Source organism: Dermacentor variabilis, chromosome 7 (genome assembly GCF_050947875.1).
Source record: "Dermacentor variabilis isolate Ectoservices chromosome 7, ASM5094787v1, whole genome shotgun sequence".
Classification (NCBI taxonomy): Eukaryota; Metazoa; Arthropoda; class Arachnida; order Ixodida; family Ixodidae; genus Dermacentor; species Dermacentor variabilis.
Genome location: NC_134574.1, coordinates 123608660 through 123633948, shown reverse-complemented (window position 1 = coordinate 123633948; position 25289 = coordinate 123608660). Strand labels below are relative to the sequence as shown.

Below are 25289 nucleotides of genomic sequence, written 5' to 3'. Positions count from 1 at the left end.
CAACCTACAAATGGTTCGCATACAGATCAGTAGTTATTAAAAAGAAAATCAGTACAGCAAGCTTAACTAAAACATGCAATAACAACAACATGCATGTATGTGTGGTACATGCACTGAATGCTGAATCTATATTCTACCCCACCAATTTCGTGTGGTGCACTGAAGGCAAGGGCATGAGTCAGCCAATCAGAAAAGATTTGCTGTGTCTTCTAGAGAAGTGCTCGGCCACTGCACTAAACTAACTCTTCCGCAATGCTTCCATTCAGTTGACATCCTGTGGAGAACAATCAGAGATGCACAGTGGTGTAGCCCTTCTCCAGGGTCTTTTTTCTCATTGGCTGATGTAACCCATACCTTTCAGTGCACTGTACGGAACTGGCGAGGTGGAGTGTACTATACGTATTCGGGAGCCCTGTACAAACGCCTCTTTCAGCTAAGCTGCCGACTCATTTCACATCAAATGTCGAGCCAGAGTCATCATTTTTGTCATTTGGCACTAATGCCACGTTTAGATGCAGTACTTGCCTCGACCATCCAGGTTCGATTATGTGGAAGCAAGCAAGAGAAGTCATCTGCCATAATGTTGCACCAAAAACAGAGGCGCACGTCACCAACGACAATGCCGAAATAAAAAAGCAATTTCCTCAGTGAAAGTAATGGTGATGCCATCTTACTTACAAGAATGAAATGCCTGCCTTCAGAGGGGAGACAAAATTCAGAGCACTTTCACCTTTGTTGTAACAGATTGCACATCTGCTGCTTTCACTGAGAACTGAGAACATCTTCTTTGCTGTCACCGCAGTCAACATGTGATTCTGGCTTATTATGGATGAAGCGGGCAAGCGTACTGTATCCAAAGAATGTTTTAAAGAAAATGTACGGTGAAATGACACTTATTCATGTAATTAGGAGTGAAAAGGAGTAAGCAGATTACCGAGAAGATCCATTGAAACCGGCTGTCCTTGTTAATGCAACATTTTCTATAAATTAAAATTGCACGCATGTTGATAGTGCATGAATCCTGAATGAAAAAGCTAAATACATTCTCAAGTAACGCAGCAAGAACTAGTCATACAAAAATTGGCAGGTTAATGGCAGTGCAATCACAGAGAAGGGGTGAACATGCGAGCATGCTTGGGGGTACAGATGTGTGACTGTAAAACAATATCTTAGCTTCAAGAACATCTCTTTGCAAACTTGCATTTCACACAGATACGGTTAATAAAACAATGTGAAGGGTCAATTTAAAATAAACACCATGTTATTTGTTCTGCCTTAGACAACAATAGAAATGAACACTGGCCGGGGAATATGTCACTTAAATATAAGTGGGATAAAATTTCAAGCCATCCAGCAAATTCAGTGCAGCATCTGCAACGCTGAGCCAAGCTCACCATCTTAAATTGCAAGGTGTGGCAGCATTAAAACTTTCCCTTTCTAGTTTAATGCCATTGCATTAAACATGCAATACTAATCAAGATGAGGTTGGTTCCTGAAGGAAACTGTGGTTCTCTGTGAAACCAATAGTGCAGAATGCAAACCACTGTATTTACGTGCACCAACACTGAGCTTCAGAGGCTATATAGAAAATAGAATAGCTCGACCGTTATTTTCACTTTTGTTAAAACAAGAGCCAGAATACATAGTGGCATAGTGCTTGGTTAATATTCAGCTTTCTAATAACCTGACTAAATTTAATATATTTCAATCGCTTAACATTGTGCCGAGAGACTTCACTGCTACATAGGATCTGGTGTATTCCTTATTTGGTCATTTGTAGATAGAATGTACCATGACACAATTGACTTGCAGCTATGGTGTGCTGTTACATTTTCGTGTATCAAACTGAGACAAGAACACAAATATTAAGACAAAATGTACACTACTCATAATAAAAAGCACAAAGAACTCCAACATCAATATTGCTTCAGATTCTTTTGTATTCAGAACACCAACATAGACATGAAAATGAAACGGGAAGTGTAGCAGCCTTAAACATACAACTTTTGTAGAATTATCTGAGCCCATAGAGTGTGCATATTACTGCAGTGGCTAGAGCAACGGATATGTACTGGCTAATATAGAGAGCTCAATCCTGGGTACAGTTCCTGCTCATTTTTTTTTTCTTGAGAAAACAGAGAAACCGTTGCACAGCTGTAGACCTTTTCACACAAACTTGGATGGACCCTACAAAATTGCTGGGCAGTATGGAAGATACAGATATCTTAGATACTCCTTGGGTACCTTGTATCAGTATCATGATACGTCTGGCAAGATACATATCAGTATCTGTATTTACGATACATGAAAGAATGTATTGTGCATCTTAAGATACAAGGTACTGATATCGCAACATCACCGTGCAAAACTATAAATGCTGGCTGAACTCTGCTTCTTAAGCTTATATTGCTGCCACTAAGCCACCTGAATTTCCAAAGGCACAGAATTATCTATTGTATGACCTAAACAGGTAAGTTGACAATACTTCATGCTTAAATGTCATAGCTATTAGTGGTGCCACACATATCGTGTTTCTACGTGTTCACTGTGATTGTGTGATACGGAGCAGCCTTTCTATTTTACTTCGATATATTTTTCCTTTTTTCTTAGCTGACCCTTAAATTTCTTACTATTACAAATCACCAAGCAAAATGCAGCTATAAGTGGCAGTAGTGCGAATAGCGGCGGTATCCTGCGATGCTTTGTGACGCTACGATACGTACAAAACATTTTTGGGGCTGCACAAAATTTCTCGTAGAATAAACATCATAAAAGGATTGCACGTTAATGAATATGTTGCTAACGAACGCATTATGCCAGCAGATAAGTAGAATATGACAGATCACTGCAGCTTTATGCACTTTCTGTATACATAATGCGTCAAAAAAAGATGTCGCCACCAGATATGTGATCCCGTATAGCGTAAATGGTAATACATTTACGGACATGGTAAAATGCTACAGAAGTATTTGTGCAATCGTGCAGAGGCGTCTTATGGATGTTTTTGTAGTTAGATGGCAACCTGCTAGCTGTCTGACAAGCAGAGCAGCGACTCCAATCAGTTACAAAAGCAAAAAGCACAAAGTATTAACAGTGCAGCGTATAAAGAACTTTCATGTTAAGCAGCTAAAGCAGCCCCAATAAATTGCTTCGGAATGAAAAAGTTGCACTTTGAGCCAGAAACACAAAAATTTTGGGATACTAAGAGAGAGTTCATTCAAATGAAACAAGTTTGGTTGGAGTTAAGAAATGTCCATCAAAACATTCTTGTGTGTATGTGTTTGCTGCTAAATTACATAGATCAGTAATAAGACATCTGAGAATGTATCGAAGTATCTTAAGATGCAAATGGGAAGTATTGTATCGGATACAATAACTGCGGTAGTATCTTGTATCTGTACTTCAAATACTTGGTGCCCAAGTATGTTGTATTATATCATGATACAATTACAAAGTACCTTTGCCCAGCCGTGGGCCCTGCAATGCTGGATTGAGGCCAGTGCACACCAGTTGTTCCGAGATAAGGCAATGGGAGCTGGTACGTGCACATCCTCGCATTCGAGTGGCATAATCAAATACTAATCTGTGCCTCCTGCCGTGAAAAGGTCATACAACAGCTTTGCAGCGTCCCGCTCAGCTAGCCCAGTGGCATGCCATCAAAAGCAGGTTTGCTCGGTCACGTGACTGAGGAGGCAATTACTTGGCGGAGGCACCGGCGCGGGAGGAGGCGTCACCGGCCGCTGCTGGGGGGCCGGAGCCAGCGGCGGAGCCAAGTTCGGGGTCGGCGCCGGAGCCGGCGGGGGCACCAGGTGGTCCCGGGCCGCCGGCGTGGGCAGGATCCGCCAGCCTGGCACATCGTCGTGACCGTGGCCCACCGTGCTGAGCGGGGGCAACTGGTAACACTGCTGCGGGCGAACGTGGTTGTGGTGCTGGTGCAAGTGGTGGTGGCTGGCGCCGGCGGCCGGGTGCTGGTGGTACTGGTTGTGGTGGCTGTGGTGGTGCGTCGGCGTCGGCAGCTGGCGCCGCGTGGTGGTGGTGGTGGTGGCGAGCGCCGGTACGGACACCGCGTACGGCGACGGCGCGCTGTGGTGGTGGTGGTGGTGGCCGTGGCGGTGGTCCAGCGTGGCATAGTCACCCCGCTTGTCGCCGCCACCGCCCACCGCCGCCGGTCCCCCGCGAAGGGTGCAAGCTGTGTGTGCGCGCAGCGCGCGAGCGGGGGAAAAGAAATGCAGCACGGCGGAGCGTACGGGACACGCACGAACAGTCACGCGCGTCCCAGCGTTCGCACGCGCTTTGCGGTTCAATCGCCACTCGTATGTGACGCCACGCGTACGCCAATCGCCACTCATACGCGTGTGACGAGAGACATTTTTTTTTTCTTTTTTGGCGCGACAGAAGTCCTGCAGGACCCGAGGCGCCACATGAAGGATACGGCTAAACTCACGTCGTCCCCGAATCGCTTCGTTTACATTTTTTGCAAACTCGTTCAGTTTTCCCGACGAAACCGTAACCTCCTCGGTCGGCGGATCGGGACCGCTCAGTGACACCGTGCGGCGAAGCGGAATATCAGGCATAAGCCGACGCGTTCGAAAAGTTTCGCGTGGCCTTCTCAGTGTGCCATTTAGCTGATGCTGCTCAGGGACGCTCGACAGACATCTCTGCCGGTTTTCGCATTCCAGCATCTCGGAGCTTCTAACTGGACGAACAGCCTCCGAGGCGGGGGACTACTTTTCGTCGCGCAAGAGTGCCAGAGCACGCCTCTTCGTGAAGCAGCACACCGCCCACCAGCGCTGCTCGCTTTTTTCTTTGGCGACGCTATATGGAACTGGGGTACGTTCGCGCACGCCAGGTTAACAGCACAGCACGAAGAGGGTTGACAATCGCTCGGCTACTTGGCCCACGAAGAGAAGAAGCAAGGGCTCGCATAACGAGCGACCGAATAATGGGCGATGGTCGCGGACTGCGCACGAGCGGCGACCATTAGCGCCAAGCGAACGACGCAAACGCGCGCGCGTGTGCACACACACACACACACACACACACACACACACACACACACACACACACACACACACACACGCACGCACACACACACACACACACACACACACACACACACACACACACACACACACACACACACACACACACACACACACACACACACACACACACACACCGCGACGGCGTCCCTACGAGGTGCGCTGCCCACACACCTACTTCGAAGTGGGCCGATCGCTACGCGAACGCCAGCGGGACACCGTGACAGCGCAATCGGCAGAAAAATGGCGCAGGCGCGTATGGTTCTTAATTGTCACTCCGGGAGCCGCCGCGGTCCTTCGTTATTTTTCTTTCTTTCTTTTACGTTCGTGCGAGCAGGGGAAGCACGTAAAGCTCCAATAACGGCGAGCGCGGACGAACGGGCAGTTGCATCAGCCGTACGGATAAAGCAATTGCTCCGAAGTAGGCTGAGACGCGGCTAGCGTGGCGCCGTATACTCTACCGGCCATAATCCGCTCATGGCAAAGCGAATATATATTTATCAGGCTTAAACGTGCAAGCAGGATCCTAAGAGGACCGCAAGGATGTTCCAATCAGCCGCCATGGCCTTGAATGGCACTGGCCAACACTCCAAGGGCTAATCTTGCACATCTTGCAAAATTAACTTTCCGTCGGCTTTCATTTCGCTTTACCCGATTCTTTATACATTTAAATAAAGCTTTAAGAGTTAATTTCCTCTACGTATGCTTTCCTTAGTTTCCCTGTCCGTTCTTTTTTTTTTTCATACGGTGTAACTTTCACAACAAGGCACATGAATTGCCCAAACTGCCCAACTAAGGGGGCGGCTTGCTGTACCCGCTATCCAGTGACATATATCTAGCAAAACGCTTGCGGACCGTCGAATGCTTTAGTCAATATCTGGTAACGGAGCACATATGTTACAACGAACCTTCCCAGACATCTAAGCGCAAGCACCGAGTTTCAAGTATCTCCGACTTGTTAGCATACATAGGCTGCTCGGGTTTCTCTTCAGAAAACGGCCGCTAGCGCTGACTTAACAAGTACAGTCGGCGTCACCCTTGTGTAGAGCGTGGGAACGGCGGCCTCCGGGGCCCCTCTCAGGTAGAGTTACTGTATATGCTACCTTTGGTAGCATATGCTACCCTTGGTAGCATATACAGTAACTCTACTGACAGGAGCCAGCCACCGACATCTATAACGGTAGTTTCTGGGCCCAAACGTGCCCAGCAGCTAGCGCTGGCTCGCGGAGCGCCGCCGCTCCCGCGCTCTACACAAGTGTGACGCCGACTGTACGTACACAAGAAAGACGGCCGAGTCCCGTTTCCAAGTTCAACGGGAAGGTTGCGAGGAACTACAGCCAGAAAGCAGTTCGATCTTGCTCTTAACAGGCAGGTGGCCACACCGTCGAGAATGCTGATGAACGCGCAACCAGGAGGTTTCGCAAACTTGCATCCACTGAACAGCCACGTACGCGGGTCAGTATACCAGCTAAGATTTCTTTGTCTTTTTTTTTTGTCTTTTTAGGGATCGGGCGCTGGTGCACCCTGCAGCTGCTTTTGCACGAGAGGAATGCACGCGTCTCGAGCAGGCGGCGCCATATACACACGTGTGCGCCTACCTGAGAGGGGCGAGCTGTCTGAGCGCGGGTACTCGACGGGAATGATGGTGACGCAGTTGTGCGTCATGTAGTTCTCGCAGGGGCCCTGTTGGTCGGGCTGCTGCTGCTGGTGGTGCTTCATCATACTGCTGCTCTCTTCTTCGTCGCTGCTACTGCTTCCGCTGCTGTCCTCGGGAACCAGATCGCGCATCGAGACCAGACGGGCCCGCCTCTGAGATGGGGAGGGGGAAACACCAGAAAAAAAGGCAGCGTGGATCAAATTCGGAGGTCGCGGAATGTAAATGCGCAAGCACGTGCACAGCCACGCCATGCAGGCTCGGAAGCGTTAAACGAGGCAGGGCAAGCAACAGAGCGCAGACCACGTGCGAAGCGCGCGGGTACACGTTTGTACACTTCCTGTCTCAAGTTCAGCATGCAAAGTGCACACCTAGCTGTAACGCCCAAACAGTTTCACATACACGCAAAAAAATGAGCTTGTCCACCTTTATTTCTAGCCATGGAGAGTAGCTTTACAAAAACAATGAAATGTTACTTGAGTAAAAACAATTAATTATAATTGGTTTGCTACAATATCCATAATTCTGAACTCGTTCCAATGTGCCAAGGACAACTAAATTTGCGTTAAGTTTCGCGCGATTAAATCAGAAATTGAAGCGTCAAATTTAGCGTGTAGCATAAACGAAACGTTGCGCATTACAGAGATACTACCAGTACACAGGCCTTCGCTCGTTCAAACAAATGCCTCCTCGAGGTTAGATCGCCAAGTGGCGTTGACTGCTCAATGCCTTCAAAGAAAAAACAAAAAGGAACATGCACTCTTTTATAGCCGCCTTTCACGGGATTCATAAGCTGTCTGCACTAGAGCCGCAAACGTTTCGTGCACGTAGAGTTGGCCAAATGCTCCTATAATCCGCTGTGCGACCGTCGCGGGAGCCGGACTTCCAGGCCTTGCGTTGAGGCCCCCGTGAAATGACTAACTAAAGAATATAATAATAATATTTAGGGTTTTACGTGCCAAAACCACTTTCTGATTATGAGGCACGCCGTAGTGGAGGACTCCGGAAATTTTGACCACCTGGGGTTCTTTAACGTGCACCTAAATCTAAGCACACGGGTGTTTTCGCATTTCGCCCCCATCGAAATGCGGCCGCCGTGGCCGGGATTCGAACCCGCGACCTTGTGCTCAGCAGCCCAACACGATAGCCACTGAGCAACCACGGCGGGTACTAACTAAAGAAGTCAAGAGCTTCTGTGTCGCTCGCCCGGTGGCTCTGAAACTTCCGGCAAACGTTTCAAAACACAAGTTTTCTTTTTTCTAGCTGGCGTCCGAGCACAGACCAATGTTATGGATGAAAAATAGCTATACCACTAGCCACTAAACTCGGACATCGTCCGTCTGGACATTATAAGCAAACTCTGACGAAGCCGAAACATTGGACGAAAGATGAAAGAATATAGCACAGAACATACACGACTTGTCACCGCACTTTGCTGCCCCATTACTTTGTAAATGGCGGTTATATGACAGCGATGTGGAGAGTACATATGGATATCGAAAGTATACGAACGACATGTGCACGTCGCCATAAATGGCGAATATATATATATATATATATATATAGTCAATTCGCAGACGCATCTGCGGCAACATTTTTATGCAACGCATTCTGGGAGTCGAGCCACTTTCTGGCGGGGGAGCCCATTTCGCAGTCTGCCTGGGTCGATCCTGGAGACAATTTTACTGCAACCTATATTGGCGTTTTCATGTGTAGACCCAAGGTGAAAGTGCAATCTAAAATTATGTGCACCGAAGCCCCTAGGTATGTACCACTTGGTCTTTGTTCCCAATCTTACAAATTGCGGTTGCAAACATTCAGCGTTACTTATATATACAAACGCTCATTATAAATACAAACTCCACACAGCCGCTCGCTACAAAACAGTTACGTAATTATTCATACAACCCTCTCGTACTGCGGCGATCAGCGCAATGATTCTCATTTCGGGTCAACTGCATTGGAGCCTCTCATTTCATTAAAAATCTGTTCTGCTTGAAAAAAGAAAGTCAAGTAATCTTTCCTTTACGGCGTGATACTTTAAGATTCAAGCGCGACCCGTGTAAGTCCAGCTGTGAGGGCCAGCTGCATGCGTGCACCGAAACCTCGGAACACGAAACCGTTTCCGCATTCCGTCGCGATCGAAACGCGGTGGCCGCGAGGCCAGGAATCGAACCCGGCATCTCGTCTTGCTCGGCGGCGAGAACCCGATATGTCTGTCGAGCCACTGCGCGCGGACGGCGTACAGGTATACAGACAGGCGCGTTACCATTTTCACGTGACGCCTTTATTTCTTTTTTTTTTTTTGCGACGACCGTTTAATGACTCCAGAGGATACAGTGGCTCCGCAAAACGAGCGGTATATACGCAATTATTTATAGCACCCGGCGATCGCGGTCGCGAACTTCTAAATCAGGAAAGAAAGCGAGCGCGGAATCATCCGCCTCGCTCGCCCCGAGAAACAAACCGAACGAGATAGGGGGGCCGTCCACGCCACAGCCAGTAAGAACGAATGAAAAATAAACGAGAAAACGAACAGGACGCATACACGAGTTGTCGCATGACCCGTGACGGCACAAAAGGGAGTTCTTTCTTTTTTTTCCCTCCTCCACACGAACGCGACCGGCGATGGTTCATTTGGCCGCCAGGCGGCACACTCGTTCCTTTTTTCTGACAGTGGGAACAAATCGCGCGCGACGCGCCATGTGCGGCTGACGCGATGCGCGTCCCCGCCCCTCGGTCCCCGTGGACGAAAACGACGGGACAACCGCGGAACCCGTTTCACACAATGCCAGCAGCGGGCCGCGAAAAGAACGCCGCGCGATGATACCACGCACCGCGCAACGTTTCCGCGGTTGCCAAGTTGCAACCAGCCTGCAGACGGTGTCGCGTCCTTTCAGAGGTTTCCCATCGGGACTGACGTGCATATACCACGTCTTTCCTTGCACTGCCAGCACCGCGATACCGCTTCCTTGTTGTTCAGTGACGGATTTCGAAAGCGCTGACGACGAGGTGAGCGAGAGAATGCCCGAAACGAAGCTTCCTACGCCTGCAGGGATACGTGACTCGGCGCCATCAAATTAACTGAGCTGCGAATCAGACGGTGCCACTCGACGCTTATTGGCAGGCGATTACCGCAGAGTCAAGTGACAGTAGAAAGAAGACCGAGGGCGGATTGGGCTGTCAGAATCAACCGAGCCGCGCGCACCTGAACAGCGCCGAGCTTCCGGAGGCCGATCAATGTCAAAGGGGGCGAACGATATAGTCATGCAAAATAAAAAAAGAAAACATCCAATGACGGGCGCAGTGTTGTGACCGCTACGCCACGGAACCACAAACGAAGTATATGCCTGCGGTCGCACAGTGCAGCTCGACTAAGAACAAATGGAGCAAAGCCCATGCATCCCTCCTGCGCAGTACCTATTGGCGGCGAGGAGTTACGGAGTCGCCATCTATCGGAAGCGCCTCGCTGGCGTAGTATGAGGGATCACGTGGCGCGCTCCTCATAGGTTTTGCTGTCAGCGCTCACTGAAAACACCACGCGCGAGCTCTCCCGGACATTTCTGTAAGTACTTTCGAAACGAGAGAAGTTTCTTACTGTATAAATAATAATCTTGGGCAAACTGAAAGCACACAATCGTTTGCAGACGCTATCTCTTTACCGAATACGTACAGTGAACGCCACTGCGCGCAGACGCCGCGATGGAGTCTCCCGAACCGGCTTCTTGCGTGAAAGGTAGGTAAATGCTGAGAGCAAACTATCTGAAATATGTTCTTATAGTGTTTGTATAACTTAATGGAGCGTAATAGAATGAAGCCTCAATGCAGCGATCGCGCAGATTCGCAGCGACCGACTGCGCGTCTGCATGCTTGTCCGCGCACTGTTTCGCTTTCTCCGCGCGCGCGTTTTCGCACCGTGCCATGAGCTTTAGGCCGCAGAATATGAGCATTTGACAGTATACAAGCAACCATTGTTGCGTGGGCGCTATCAGAGCTGTTCAAAAATAATTTCATTGTAGAGACTTCGACGCCTACGGGGACTGTGATGTGCCGTCGCGACGATTCAATCGTTTTTTTCTACTAAATTCTTTAGACCTTTCAATACTATTTATCGAGTTGCGTCGCACTGTATGTTTATCGGTGTTCTCAGCGTGCGCTTCCCCGCTGCTCCTTTTTTGTAATCCAGTGCATTAATTCATAACACAAACATGACCATATGCCATGCTTTTTTTAAATGTGCTTCTTACCGCTGCCTTTCCACTCCACTGAACTTGCCAGTATCTATAGCATCGACAAGTTCATAGACCAAACTGTCATGACATTAGTCGGGCAGCGGACTCGGGCGAGCGTCTCAGTGCGCGTTTTCAGAACATCGCAGACCGGGCGCCGTAGCAGAAATCATCCTCGCGTCTGTGCTTCCTGCATACCCGAGTTGTAGCCGATGACTGTTTGCCGGTTTTATGTTTCGCGAGCCAAGCTTCTCACAGCTTCTTGTACTGCGGCTACGTGTGAATAAGGCTGACACCGTGCTCCGTCGCGTGCGTCCGGCATTGCGGCACCGAGCAGTAGCCTACCATGTTGTGCGTCTTCAAAGGCAGCCACTACCTATTGTAGTGCTTTCAAGCGTTGTAAAGGAGACACTCGAAGCAGGAAAATCTCGCCACTAAATGAGGACCGCAGCGTACGAGGGAATTTAAACTCTCGTTTTCAGCTCGCTTCGGCGCGCCCGAAGCAGCCGACGCGGCCGCTATGTCCACGTGATCCCTCCTAGCACGTCACGCCGACGGTGGCGCCAGCTTTTCCAGTGGTGGAGCTCGAGGCCAATAGGCGCGCTCCCCAGACTTTTCTTTCCCGGCTTACCTATCACGTGTCTGGGCCACTGACAAAACGGAAATACTCCAATTACCATTCAGTCCGATTTCTTTTATTTTCTTCGGCGACAACACACATGTAACAAAATTATTAAGGCGAAAACCTCACAGTTCTTACACGTTGCGATTGCAGAAAGCGTGACAAGAGGTTGCTACCAGCTTCGCAACTGCCGGTTTACCGTCTCCGGTAACCCGGCATTCTGTCGCGAGTAGCAACCGTCACGAGTCAGTAAGTACGTCATAGGGATAAGCTAAAACTATACAGTTTTAGTCTGTCGGCAAATGTCATATCGGTTGCGGTTTACCGGGTTATAACGGAGCCGTGGACGGCAGCACAGAAGCTGGCGGCGACAGCTTGTGAAGCTTTGGGCGCTAGAACGTGTTTGAAAAATAGTTTGCGTCACGTGAGAGTTGTCTATGAAGAAAAATCATAAAAGGACTGCACATTAATGATTACGTCCCTACTGACGCTTTACAACGGCAGTTAAGTCCAATATGGCAGGTCACTTTAGTATTTGATGTTAAACTATACAAGGTGTCGCTACCAGCGTTGTAGCCGTCGTACATCTTTCCGGGAAACCGTTATTCCGAAAACGCTAATACGTTTACGGAAAAGCTAAAGCGCTGCATGAGATAGATTCAAGGTAATCTGAAAACTTCTTGGCGTTTGCGAATTACTGGGTTACCGGAGGCGTAAATGGGAGCGGCTGGGTTGGTGGCGCCAACTGCTTGCGCAGAGCTGAACGAGACAACAGAGCTATTTGCAATGACCAAGTGAATTCTATTTCGCTGGTGGTGTAATTTACTATATTTTTTGGGGCGGGAGGGGGGCAGAGGAGCAATTATGAACACGTTGCAACCTTTTGAATGTTCTGCCTTCTTTCGAAAAGAACACCCACAGAACACGAAAAGGTATCTCTATAAGGCATTGTAATTGGACGAAACGTCACGAGATGTCGCTACCGGCGTTATAGCTGCGGTAGATCTCTCAGCTAACCCCGCACTCCGCAAACGCCAATACGCTTACGGACAAGCCAAAACTCTCCTCTTCCTCTATTAGAGAGGTTTAGCTTGCCCGGTATTCCGGCAAAACGCAGGCGGCGTTGGGGCGGAGGTATAAACGTGAGCGGTCTGCATGGTGCAGCCACCTGGTGACGCGGTGCTCAAACAGACAGAAGCAGCTAATATTGCGTTAACCGAGTGTATTCTTCTTCGCTGAAGGTGTAAATTTTCGGTACTGGCGTAATCGAGTTGCTCCCAAACATTTACACTCACAACAAAGTAAAATACCCTCTGTTACTGCAATATTACCTGTTTCTGCTTGTTTGAGCACCGCGTCACCAGGTGGCTGCACCATGCAGACCGCTCACGTTTATACCTCCGCCCCAACGCCGCCTGCGTTTTGCCGGAATACCGCACAAGCTAAACCTCTCCGATGTCTTGTTATCCACGGGCCGTCGCGTGAACCCGGCTGAAGTAAACGACGTTCGACCGCTGCATAGCGGTCACTTGCCGCATTCTCCCAGGCTCCGTCTGCCGATGCACTTTCGTCTCCTATCCTCTTTCCTCGGCCAGTGAACGGACTGCGACACGCCGTGCATCTGGGTCGGCCGCTCACGAACACTCACTCTCTGCCCGGGGAACGAGATAAGGAGCCTCCGGCAGAAAAAAACAACAACGAAGAAACAAAAACAAAAAACGCGGTGCAGCCAAACAATGGAGCGCGAGCCCCGAAACTACGTGCGTACGTACACCGCCGGAGGCGCATTACAGTCGCGGCAAACGAAAGCCCGTTCTTCGGCCACGCTCGGCATACACGCCGGGCCGATACGACGAAGCGTTTTAAACGTGTCGCCACGAACAACGGGCGCCGACGGGCTGCCGGCTGTCATTAAGGACGGCGACACAACGACGACGAGGGCGATAATTGGCCGGTTGCATAATGACGAAGCGATCGACTTGTGCCGCATTCCTCGTGTCGCCCAAAAGAGAATGCGAGGCTGACGAAATTCGCATCCCAATTTTCTTCGCGATTTGAAAACGCGGCCAGCTATACGAATTCCCAACGCTGTTATTAAGACGCGGTCTATGTACAGCGAGAGAGAGAGAGAGAGAGAAAAGACACCGAGCCATACGCTTTCTCAATCGGACTTGAGGACGCATCATGTGTCAGTCGCTGGCACACAGAGCGTCGACTTAGCAGTCGCGAGTAAAACTGACCTCCCTCCCCTATTCTATTGTCATCACGTCAGCTTTTCCCTCTCCCTTTTCTTTGCAACAGATAGCAAGGATGTCGGGGTTCTTTGTACTAGAGGGTGTTTTCATGTATTATGACTACACCTTTACCACAATTAAGAGAACCTTCAGTTTAGTGATGCCCAGTCACACTTCGATAAATTTGGGGGGATGAAGGGGGGTAGGTAAATAGTGGTGAGGACTGTTACATTGGCCACACGACAGAACATGCATGTGGGGCGGCATAAAATAAAATTCAGCTGAGAATAGCCACGCGTTCGTCTCCATTGCCTTTATGTACATGTTTTATAGAGACACTGAATGGAAAAATGATTTGAACTGTGAATTAAATAAACCTACCGGAGCACAGAAAAAATATCACTGCTAATCCACTCCCGTGAAGGTGGCTGGTCAGCGAAGCTGTAGAGATGTTGCGCCTAATGTAGGGCAACTTGTCAAACATTGATCCCATGATGTGCGCCTATTACACCCATTGTTTAATTAAAAGTGACGTATGACACCAACACACTTTTCAATGCAGTTTACAAAACCTTAATTTTGTTTATTACTTTGAAACTACTGGTACAACTTCTTTGTGGTCGCTATGATGCACACAGTTTTCCGTTCTTATTTGAGAGATGTCTTTTCGCCAAAGTTAAATCGATGCATGACCTGCGTACGGTAGTTGGTTGAATCGGATCGTTGAAGTAACCGAGGCCAAAGACTTGCACGAAGTGGGTGAACCACTCCGTTTCCGGCTTTGAGACGTCTACGTTTAAAGTGTCCGACAACGACCAAACGTCTATTAGGGATTGGCGGCAACGTACGTTGACCAACGCGGAAATGCGAGCGCTAGCTCGTTATCAATCATGTGGTTTGACGGCTTTTTTATTATTATTAGTTCTGCGTTTGGTACTGAAACGAAAGCCGTGCTGCGTGTTCGCTTCACGCCTGTGCCTTATGTGGGTATGAGCCGTTGCTCCAGGCTCTGCATTGCCGCCGGGATCGGCCCAATGGGTTTTCTGTCGACGTGAGGGACGCGGGAAAAAAATCCCGGAATCATAGCCATAGACAGCTTCGCTGTAAAAAAAAAAAAGAGAAGCCACCCTTACCGAGAAGACGGTTGCTGTAATTAAGACAGCAAAGCCGCAAACAAGAAAAGGCGGGTGTCGACGACGCCTTGGAACTTTTCGCACCAGGAGTCGTAGCGCCATGGATTTCGAAGGCGCGTCTGCTGAGGCCTAGCTTACCGATAAAGACGAATTACATGTTCTAAAAAAAGAGAAAAAAAAAGGAAAAAAGGAAAGCTACGACTGAACTCCGGAAGTTTAAAGCACTTTTATTGAGCCACTACGCGCAAAATTAAGAAGAAAAAGAAAAGAGGTCTAAGACGTCACATGCACTGCCGTATCGGCGCTGGTGTTTCCGTGTGAAAGTGAAGAAATAATTTTCTAGGCTTAGCTTTTCTTCTAATAAACAACCTAACCGCCGAATTAATGAGCGTATACTTTGCAACGGATACTTTACTGTGGAAACCTAAGTCTATCTTTGGTGTGCTTTTACGAGCGATCGAAATTCGTAGGACGCAGGAAAAAAAGAAGGGAAAAGAAAACTCGCCCGAAAGTCGCTACACCATTGACGATTCATGGGCACGTTCGCTCTAAAGTTGTGGGCATATTAGCGCTGTACTATGGTAGGCTCAAGTGACCGAGTCGGTGCGTACATTCACATACTCCTTCTGCTTACTTTTGCGTAATTGTTTTTTTTTGTTCTTTAACCTTGTTTGACGCACCGAGTGTGTCATTTTTTTAAGTGTGCCACCGTGCGTGTAATTGCTACAGACAGCTGTCGCACACCTCCCTCCACCCGCAAGGACGCAGCCTACATTTTGAAGGCGCTCAAGCTCCCGAACGCCCCGGCGTAAATTGTATCCGAACAATTCACCGTTCCCGATAATAAGCTGGACCTCCATCGCATAGCGGTATAATACTTTGGAGAACGAAAAGACACGAAAAACCTTTCAGCGATAACTATACAGACGAAGCCAACCTCACGTTCCTTCCCGCCCGCGACATGCACAAGCGCCGATCGCTCCCCCTGGCGGACAGATTCTAACGCCAACGGTCGCTTCCTCTAAAGCCCCTTAAACTTCGTAAAGTAGTGACACTCTACTCCTTCGCCTCCACACGTCCTCGTTTCTCCTCTATTTCACGCTCCCTCCTCGACCGTGGTACCGCCTACACCGCTCGAGCGTAGCAACGGCGCCAACATGCGCTCCTCGCCACTTCGTAGACGCTTCGCGAGCGAAAATGGCGCCGAAGCACGGCGCGAGGGCCCACGTGACGCTATTAGGCCAATAGCGACGCGGCGTCGGCCTCGGCAAGAGCGCGCGAAGAGGAGGCGGCATTCTTCAAAGCGAGGGGCTTTAGCCTCCTCCTCTCCCGTCGGAGGAAGCGCGCACCATGAAGCTTGCGCTGGTGCGCGTTGTGCTACCGGTGTTGAAACGTTGGCACGCGTGGCCTCGTCATACCGCAAGGTTGGTCTACAGCACTTTTTCGTGTGTGTGTCGCTCATGGTGCCACAACAGCCTAGAAATGAACACGAAACACGCCGAGACCACCCGCGAAACTGCTCGTTTCAGATAAAAGCGCACGACAGACGAGCGTCGCGCTGTGTATACGAAGAGTCAAATCGCGATTTCTTTTCCTGCTCGCGCGCATTCGTTTGATATACGCGTCTCGTGATAAATCGAGTGGCCCTTAACGTATACACACTGTGATAATGTTTTCGTAAGCTTCGTACGGGCGCGTTGACGCACTGCCATGACCCCTTTCGGAAAGAAGCGCGCTGCGGGGCCAGCTGATGGGACAAACGTTGTTCGCAGTTGAGTGAGCAATGCGGAAACGCATGTAAATTCAATAGCTTTGTTTCGGTAGCGATGAAAAGGGCTAATCTCGCGGGTGTTTCGAGCATTTTATTTATTATATATTTATTTTTATTTGTACATACCGCAGCGCAATAAAAGCTGTAGCAGGAATGGATTAACAGAGGGGAATTATACAGGGAAAAGTACGATACAAGGATGAGGATGACGTGTAGGACCATTCATCCTCGATGGCAGATACAATACTTCGGCGCGAGCATGAGCGAATAGACCCAGGTCAGGAATTCCAGTCTTCTATCGAACGAGGGATAAAGCTGAATTTAAACATATTACTGCATGCAAAGTCGGGCATCAAATTCAAGTTATGATGTCGTCTCGTCGACGACTTTGGCGCGAGGATAGTATAGCTTTTTGAAAGTCTAACGGAAGCACTGACGATGCTGTGCAAGAAATCCAACGATGCTATGCGGCGACGCGAACAGAGCGAACTTAAATTCAAGGAACGAAGTGCACCAGTGGTCAACACGTGGTCTGGGAGCCTGGCCGGGAAGCGGCTGCATGACTGAACGACCGCTGCAGTAGTTTACGTAACTGGCAATTGCACACTGTTTATCAACCCACGCACTACGCATGGGTTAGCCGCGATGACAGTACCCGTCTGATCATCGTTGAAGACTTCTATGGGGACATTTAAAAAGCAGACAAGAAATGGTTTGCTCAGTCAGCGCTAGAAATGTTTGGTTTGAAGTGCCGCACTAATCCAAGTCACTCAACTATACACAACGACGGTCGTGCGTAGACTTAGCTTTGACCGAGATTCTCCTTTTTTTATTTATCTTTTGACTAATGAAAAAAAAAAACAAATAACGTTTATGATGCTTTGAGGTTCACCAAACAACCGCAGATGTCCCTGCCAGTGCGACCGCCACCGGCCACGTCTACGAAGTGACGTTCCGATGCTCCGTAAGCGTCCGTAACACTTCTCTTACGTCTCCATCGACAGATTATATAGTAGAACACACAGCCCGTGTTCAGTGCAGCAAATATTATACGCGTTTCGGCAAACAAAACATCGCGAGATGTCGCCAACGGCGTTGCTATACTGACATCTGCGTCTAATATCAGTATCCCGCTGTACGTACCCGCTATATAGGGGACGATGCGATACAGAGGGTCTATATCATAATACCCCAAAGGCTGCCTCTATTACCTTTTCGACTGTCCAGGCGAACGTTCCGCGATACAAGTACACACACACACACAGCCACGAAGAGAGAGAGAATAAGTGAAATTACGCAAAAAAAATATGAAAGAAATCCACGAGGTACCTTATACGGCCAGACATTTTTTTTCGAGCAGAACAAGAACGAAAACGTAAATAGACTGTGCCCTCTTCACCAAACACACACAAACACTGCGAAACTACGCCGCTTCCACTGGATTACATTTAAGAAGCAGGCTTCACTTCCGTATCAAGGTGTAAATGTTGACTTTGCCAATTAATAAAGCGCCACGAGTTCTTCGTTCCACTGTAGTGCACACGTCGCCAAGGTTTAATCGAAGCTGCACAATAATTTAGAACAACCAATTCGTCAGTAAACAATAATAATAAATAATAAGCAATTTAGCAGAGGTCTCAAGAGCGGCGCCGTGTTTCTATATATGCGTGCCAAAAATGTGCTACGAACGCACTGCTGCTCCGCTTAGTTCGGTCGCACTTACCCCATGATCACACACGGAGGGAAGGAAGCTCGGCCTGTTCAACGCAATGGAACAAATAGCAATATCACAGAGCACTATGAACGACAAAACCACAATGCACACAAAAGGTTCCTATACCTGCTCATAAAACATATAGTTCTTAAATGTTATTTTCCAGAGCGGAGACGAGACAACCGAGTAGACAAGACAGATCGCTGACAATCAACCTCGCTTATATGCTCTCCTCTGGATCACTGATTACGGCCTACACGGTCTGTAGAATCCATCGGTAAACATGAGCTGATAGTCAGCGCTGAAAAATATCAACGTGCCAGACCAACTAGCTAAACAGTACGTTTTTGCAAATCTGTGTACTTAAAGCGACAGTAAGTTAAACATCAAGTCTGTTCGGACTATTGAGATATTCTTTCAAAACTTTAAATTCACTTTCATAACTCCGGTGGATAAATGTTGACTGGTTACTACGCTTTTTTTTCATATATAGCAGGCAACGTTATACTAAGACGAGAAGGATTTCCCTTGCTGGCATGCACTCACGACATAAAAAAATAAAATAAACAAAATACAGCTAGTGCGTCGCACATGGAAAAAAGATATAGGGATGCGTCATGTATTTCGATTACGGGTGGGCGAATACCAAATGTTTCGAATACGAATCGTATACGAATTGCATCGAATATGGAATTGACTGTCAATAGCCAAACGCTGACGCATATATTTATGACGCGAATACATATTTCCATAAAATCTGGCCTATAGACGCTTGTACTGGCTAGTGAACAAAGACAGCGAACTATTTGCGATCAGTTTTATACAACGATTAGTAATTGTCATTAAAAAAGAATGCCGAAGGAATAGCCTCTCAACAAGTTTAGGGCATGGTTGCAAACCAGCTGACTTTCCAAGAATGAGACGTGTGACTAGCTTTCGAAAAGCGTTAAATAAATGGTTACCGAAAGAAGACCGGGAACTGAAAAGAAGAAAGAGAGAAAAAAAGCAGAAAGAAAAAAGAAGGAGGAAGACCACACGCTGACGGATTTGTGTGCCGTATAGATAGATGCATGTAATAGGGCCGGTTGCAAGGAAAGCATCACTGGTTGTAGCGTAAAAGATAAGACGGCCACGTACCGTATGTGACTAGACTTCCATAAAACTACAAAAAAAAAGCAGACCTAAAGGAAAACTCGCAGGTTGTAACGTAGCTCCCGCACCGTGCTCGCACCGAAAGTGCGGGCACATCAGTGTGACGTCACGGATTTCAAGGTTATTCCTTCGTATTACGGTCATTCGAACACAAGAGAATTTATCGAAGCTTCCTGTATAGATGGCGCCATTCGTTCATTTTAAATGCAAAGTATATTCTTTCTTCATCCACAAACAGTTCACCGGACAGAAGACCAACGACGTCAAGGGAAGCAAGCTAGTGCGGGAACTTCAAAGGAGCGTCGCCACCAGCGCTTTCATTTATTTTTGTGCACACATACCTGATGGCTTATCGGGCATTCGCTCGCAATAACGACAATTTATTTAAGTGTCCTATAGCAAGACAACTCAGTTATGCAGCTTAGCCTAACATTTCTATTTAGCCTGAGTCTTATATCGTGGCCTCTGCGTTGGCTCTTTTATCGGCGCAGATAGCTTTGTGCCAACGGGGCACGTCTCGTCGCCGTTGAAATTCGACCTCCGCGATTGCGGACGAGAAGAGGCGACCTTGTGCTGTAATATACATACACCACGACTGCGTCATGTTGCGATCGCAAAGAAAGACCACGCCCTCCTGCATACAGCCTCGCCCGTGTGGATGAGGAAAGATAACGAAGCAAGTTCTATGCGGGCCATTTATTTATTTATTTATTTATTTATTTATTTATTTATTTATGTAGGGTGTTTCAGCGAACACGTTGAATAATGTTTAAAAGTTGCTTGTGGCAGAGGGCACAATTCTAGTCCGTGAGCTGGTCTACTCGATGAGGTGGACATTAATTCCACAAACAAACCGAAATGTATAATCGACGAATTAACAAATATTAAAAATTTCGTTTCAACTAATTATCTTATGGCTCATGTTGCAACTTACAAATTCTGGCGGGTGAGACTGCAAGGCATAGCCAGTGGAAAAGAATTGTGTGGCTGACACCATTTGAGACATAGGCGCCATCAAACTTGCGGTAAAAGATGCACTTTCGTTGCAATTACTTTCTTAACAAAACGCCGTTTCATGCATTGAAGCGCAAAAGTAAGTGGAGCGCCTATATATGCATTTCTCAGCAAAAGTTCGGGAATTAATATATACCGAAACTCGTTGCTATCCTGACAACTCGTTGCAAGTGCATCCGCCCTGCAAACTCCTGGCTAGAATTTCTGAACTGCAATATTTGCCATAAGGTAATTTGTTAGAAACGTAATTAGTGAATTTTTGTTAATTAGGCGAACATGCACTTCGATTTCTTGTGCAAGTAATGCCCGCCTCTTCGAGCAGGCGAGCTCATGGACTTGTTAGAATTCTGCTATCTGGCACGGGCAACTTAAAGACATTATTGAATGTGTTCGCTGAAACACCTGATATATACTATATATGTGCGGATTCCATCCAATTTTGTTAAAGTTCCCGAAAGCCAAGCCAGCACTCGGACCTCGCACAGTGTTCGCCAAACACTCTTCTCGGCACTGCACTATATTGCACACGCTTCCTGCACGAAGCGAAAGTGGGACTTTGCAAGTACGCAGGCTAACAAAAAACTCAAATTAAAATTAAATTTTGTTGTTCTTGCAAGCCGAAACCCCGATACGATTATGAGGCCCGCTGTAGTGGGAGATTCCAGATTAATTTCGAAACACCAGGGGTTCTTTAACGCGCACGCAATTCGCACGGTACACGGGCGTGTTCTTTTTTTTTTTTTCTTTTTTTTGCATTTCGGCCCCGATCGAAATGCAGTCGCCGCGGCGGGGTTTTTCTTCTCGCGCCCTCGGGCTTAGCAGCGGAACGCCAAAGTCACTACACCACCAAGGCGCGTATGGAAAACACTTACAGGCTATATTAATTTGATACTGAAGTTGGTCTCCAAATGCAGGAACTGACGTCATCGGCATTATCGTGATGTCACGACAAATAGCGAAACTTGCTGAAGTCGTCTAGCAATGAGGCTAGATACGATGATGTTGCTTAATAAAAAAAATAACAATAAACAAGTGCCGCGGACTGCTAAGCAGAATCAAATTTGAGACTGTGAGACCTATGCGTTCCGTGTTTCTGCGTTGTGTTCTCTCCCCCCCCCCCCTTTCCCCAACCCGCAAGATTTTCGGAGATCGACAAGAGATCTTCGCTAGCAATGCGACTGCGCCCGAATCGGGAAGGTGCCACATGTTTAGCTGATCCTACGACCAGTATACTGTGCGGCCAAATTTCACGATGGGTGGCTAAGAAAGAATGAAAGAAACAAACGAAAGAAAAAAAGAATCTTGCATAGACGCCCCCCGAGTCGCATGAGCGAGTCAACTTCGACCGCGGGCACCACGCGCAATACAAACGTGCACGAGTTTTGGTAAGCAGCAGCCCTAAAAAGACGAGGACGAACAGGATCGCAACACCTGGGAGGATATTCTATAAGAGTCCACCTAGTGAACTGTCCAATTCAACCGCCGCTTATTGGCTGGGGCCGCTCGTCTCCTCCTCGCTCGCACAGCTCCATCCAGTCAACACATCAGCAGCGGCGGAAATGGACAGCTCCACTAGGTGGACTCTTACAGAATGACCCCTCTAGGCCTCGTCTTTTTAGCGCTGCCGCTTGTCAAACATGACCTTCTACCAAGTCGCACAAATTTCGCCTACTATTGCAGTAAGCGTTTTGGACTATACAGAGGACGCAATCGGCCTGCGCCCCATACGCAACAACCCAAACTCCGCTTCGATCTAGAGCAGCTGGGACTCGAGGGGTTCGCGTACGCAAACGCAGCCTTCAGCCGTCTGCGTCCCCTAACCCACATAGAACTCTCTAACAGACGGCGCGGAGTTATCGAGATGACGCAGCCCACGCGAACAGCGTAACAGAAACGACCTATTCGGTGCCGAAGCCGTGACATAGGGCACTCTCGCCACATGTGGCAGACGGCAGCAGGCGACACCCCGAAAGAAAAGATAGAGAAACCAAGAGGGGGGGAAACGAAAGCGATGGCAAAGCCGAGCAGCCACACAGTGATGGTTCTTCCGCGGACACGGGCCGTGTATAGCCAGCCAGCCAGCACCCCGAGGACTTAAAGCGCGCTCGCGAGACCATGCGACGACGCGGCGCGAAGCGAGGTCACGACACGCACGACTTTCGGGTGCACTCCGCGATCTCTCGTCTCCCGCGGCCGTGAAAAAATTCCTCCCAGCCGGGCACAACGGGCGGCGGCGCGTTTTCGAGGACGCGGTTGCCGCCGCAGGGAAACCCGAAATGCCAACCCGGTGCGACTGGACATTCACTTAGGCGGTGCCCGCTCGAGCTACGCACCACGCAAGTAGGCGAGACGGCGAAGTTACGGCCACGCCGTGGTCTACACAACGCCGTCGGCGCAATAAACCGTGCGAAGGAGACGCGTGTAGCTGGCGGGGAAAGGCCCTCTGGCGCCTGCGTGAGTAGTGGCCGTAAAGAGTGGAAATGAGTAGCGACGGCTCGCTTAATTAGAAGACGCCCAGGGGTCGCTAGGAGCCTCCATTGTTGGCCTTATTTCTAAGGCATCGCAGGAATTAAGCCCCGCAAGAATAGAGATCAGCTGGCGTATAATTACGCGAAAAAGACGCAACCGCAGTGGGACACTTTCACAAGTCCAGCGCTCGTCTCGTCAGTGTGTCCTTGCGCGGTTGTGGTTGCCTTTCTATATCTTTGTTTTGTTTTCTTTTTGTACGTAAACAATTGCGCTAACATATATGCGCCAAACAGCTGACCAAGATGCTCTTGTGACATAGATCTACCTGCAGCTTTCATCCTCAGTGAAGCAGAAGCCTCGCAACGACAGAGACAGGCAGATAGATGTCGTATAAGATTGATTTACTTCTTATTACTTTAGGTATTCTGCTGCCTTTCCTGCTTATCAGGTTAATTCGGGAGTCGCGTTTTTCATTTTCGCGAGAATGGGCACAAGCGTTCCTTAGTGCATATTGCCTTTGCTGCTCCAGCCTTGAACTCCGTCCGAGTTTGTTTTAATGTCTGCCACGTACTTATTCAGCGTATATTCAATTATTATTACTTATTCGTCTTTCAAATTTCCTGATCACTCGTATATGTTGTATTGATTTTATACTTGTTTTGCTCCTTCCAGCTGCTTCGGCCTTGATTTGGGTCTGCAGTATTCCATAAGTTAATAAATAAATAAATAAATAAATAAATAAATAAAAATAACAGAAAAGCTGAGAGATCCGATAGCATACGCTACTCGGCGTTGGGGCGGTGTACGACGGTGTACGAAGAACTCCGGAAAAGCTGGGAAGGGCGAGGAGGCGGTGACGCCTAAGACGTTAAGCAGGCAGTGCCAAAAGTTCACAGTATACCGGTTCCTCGAAAAAGTCGAACGTAAGGCCAGCTTTAGCTTTAAGCTACATTGAAACAGTACACAACACTGTGTTGGTCGCGCACACTTTTGTAGAAGTTCACGTACAGGAAACTTAAAATTCAGTCTGCGCGCACGGGCTCATGAAATATACCGCTTTTTTTTTTTTTTCAGATGCCGCATCCCATAAACGTTCGACGCCGCGAACCTTCACGCCAAAGATAACTGTTGGCATGAAATGCTGCTAAATACGCGTGTGTATTTCTATCGCGACAAAAGATAATTCACTTAACGCTCTACGAAGCAAAGACAAAATGCGAAGAACAAATAAACAGGTTATAGTGTATCGTACAGCCAAACACAAAAGCACAGTTACAACGAAGCTGAAGGGGGAACCAGAAGGGCGTCGCGATATCAATTACTACCATGTGCTGCAATATGGATATCGCAGGGAATTTCAAAGGGAACTTCACTTACTTCGTCATATCCATTATTTAGTTATACCGCGTTTCGTTTTAAGGCCTCACTATATACCATTTGGCTCAGCTGTCCGTGTTAAAAAAAAAAAAAAAAAGAAAGCACCATTTTTGGCGCACTGCGAGGCGCGCAAAAGGGCTCTGCGTATTGTTAGCACGGAAGTAACGGAAAGGGGGCTTGCTTCTGAACGCAGGGAAAACAGGCATTAGACCACGCGGAACGCGCGCGACACCGGAACTATATTACAGTAGAAACAAAACTGGTGCCAGCGGTGCAAACAACCCTAATTTCTATGCACGTGCACGTTTTCCGGGGTAGCTTAGAGACACACCGCGACTTATTCTAGCAGTCGGGTCTCGCCACGCGGCTGTTCCGCGGCACCTAACAGTCAGTACCAGTGATAAACTTCCTCGAGGAAGTCACTGCACAAACGAACTGTCTTTTTCTTTTCTTTTTACTTAGTCACTCTGTTGTAAATAATTGCTTTCTTTTTACTCTATACTATCCTCTTTTCCTACTCTTTTGCCCCCGCTTCTGGCCGCTGTTCAGGTGTCAGCAGACTGCGCTTGGTAGCTACTGCGCTCAGAGTGGCAGTTTCCTTCACTTCTTTCTCCTTTACTTATCTATCCGTTTACAGGCACAACGCTATGTTTATGATTTCACGCCTAAAATCTTCGTTTAGCGGGCGTTTGGAGAACGCTGGAAAAAGAAAGAAGTTGACGCTAGGAAGAAAAAGAAACGAAACTAGCTGGCAATCAACGTCACTCAAGGTGCCAACGTCCGTTTCCGTCTCAATCTCTCTGTATTATTACAGCCAGTGTTGTGTTTCGTCGGGGCAGTGAGCATTGCAGTCAGCAGGCCATCTACCCTGACGGTTT

The 25289-nt window shown here is 48.2% G+C and overlaps 1 protein-coding gene across 2 annotated transcripts in view; it reads right to left on the bottom strand.

Annotated features, from left to right (window-relative positions):
- Bili (FERM domain-containing protein 8 Bili) overlaps nt 1–25289 on the bottom strand; it is a 119775-nt gene that overhangs the window by 35237 nt on the left and 59249 nt on the right. For both annotated transcript variants that reach the window (XM_075699182.1, XM_075699183.1), the window contains exons 2-3: nt 6641–6851; nt 3701–4189 (exon numbers count right to left, since the gene is read on the bottom strand). In XM_075699182.1, coding sequence (XP_075555297.1) covers nt 3701–4189; nt 6641–6851 — 700 coding nt within the window. The remainder of the gene's footprint in view (nt 1–3700; nt 4190–6640; nt 6852–25289) is intronic.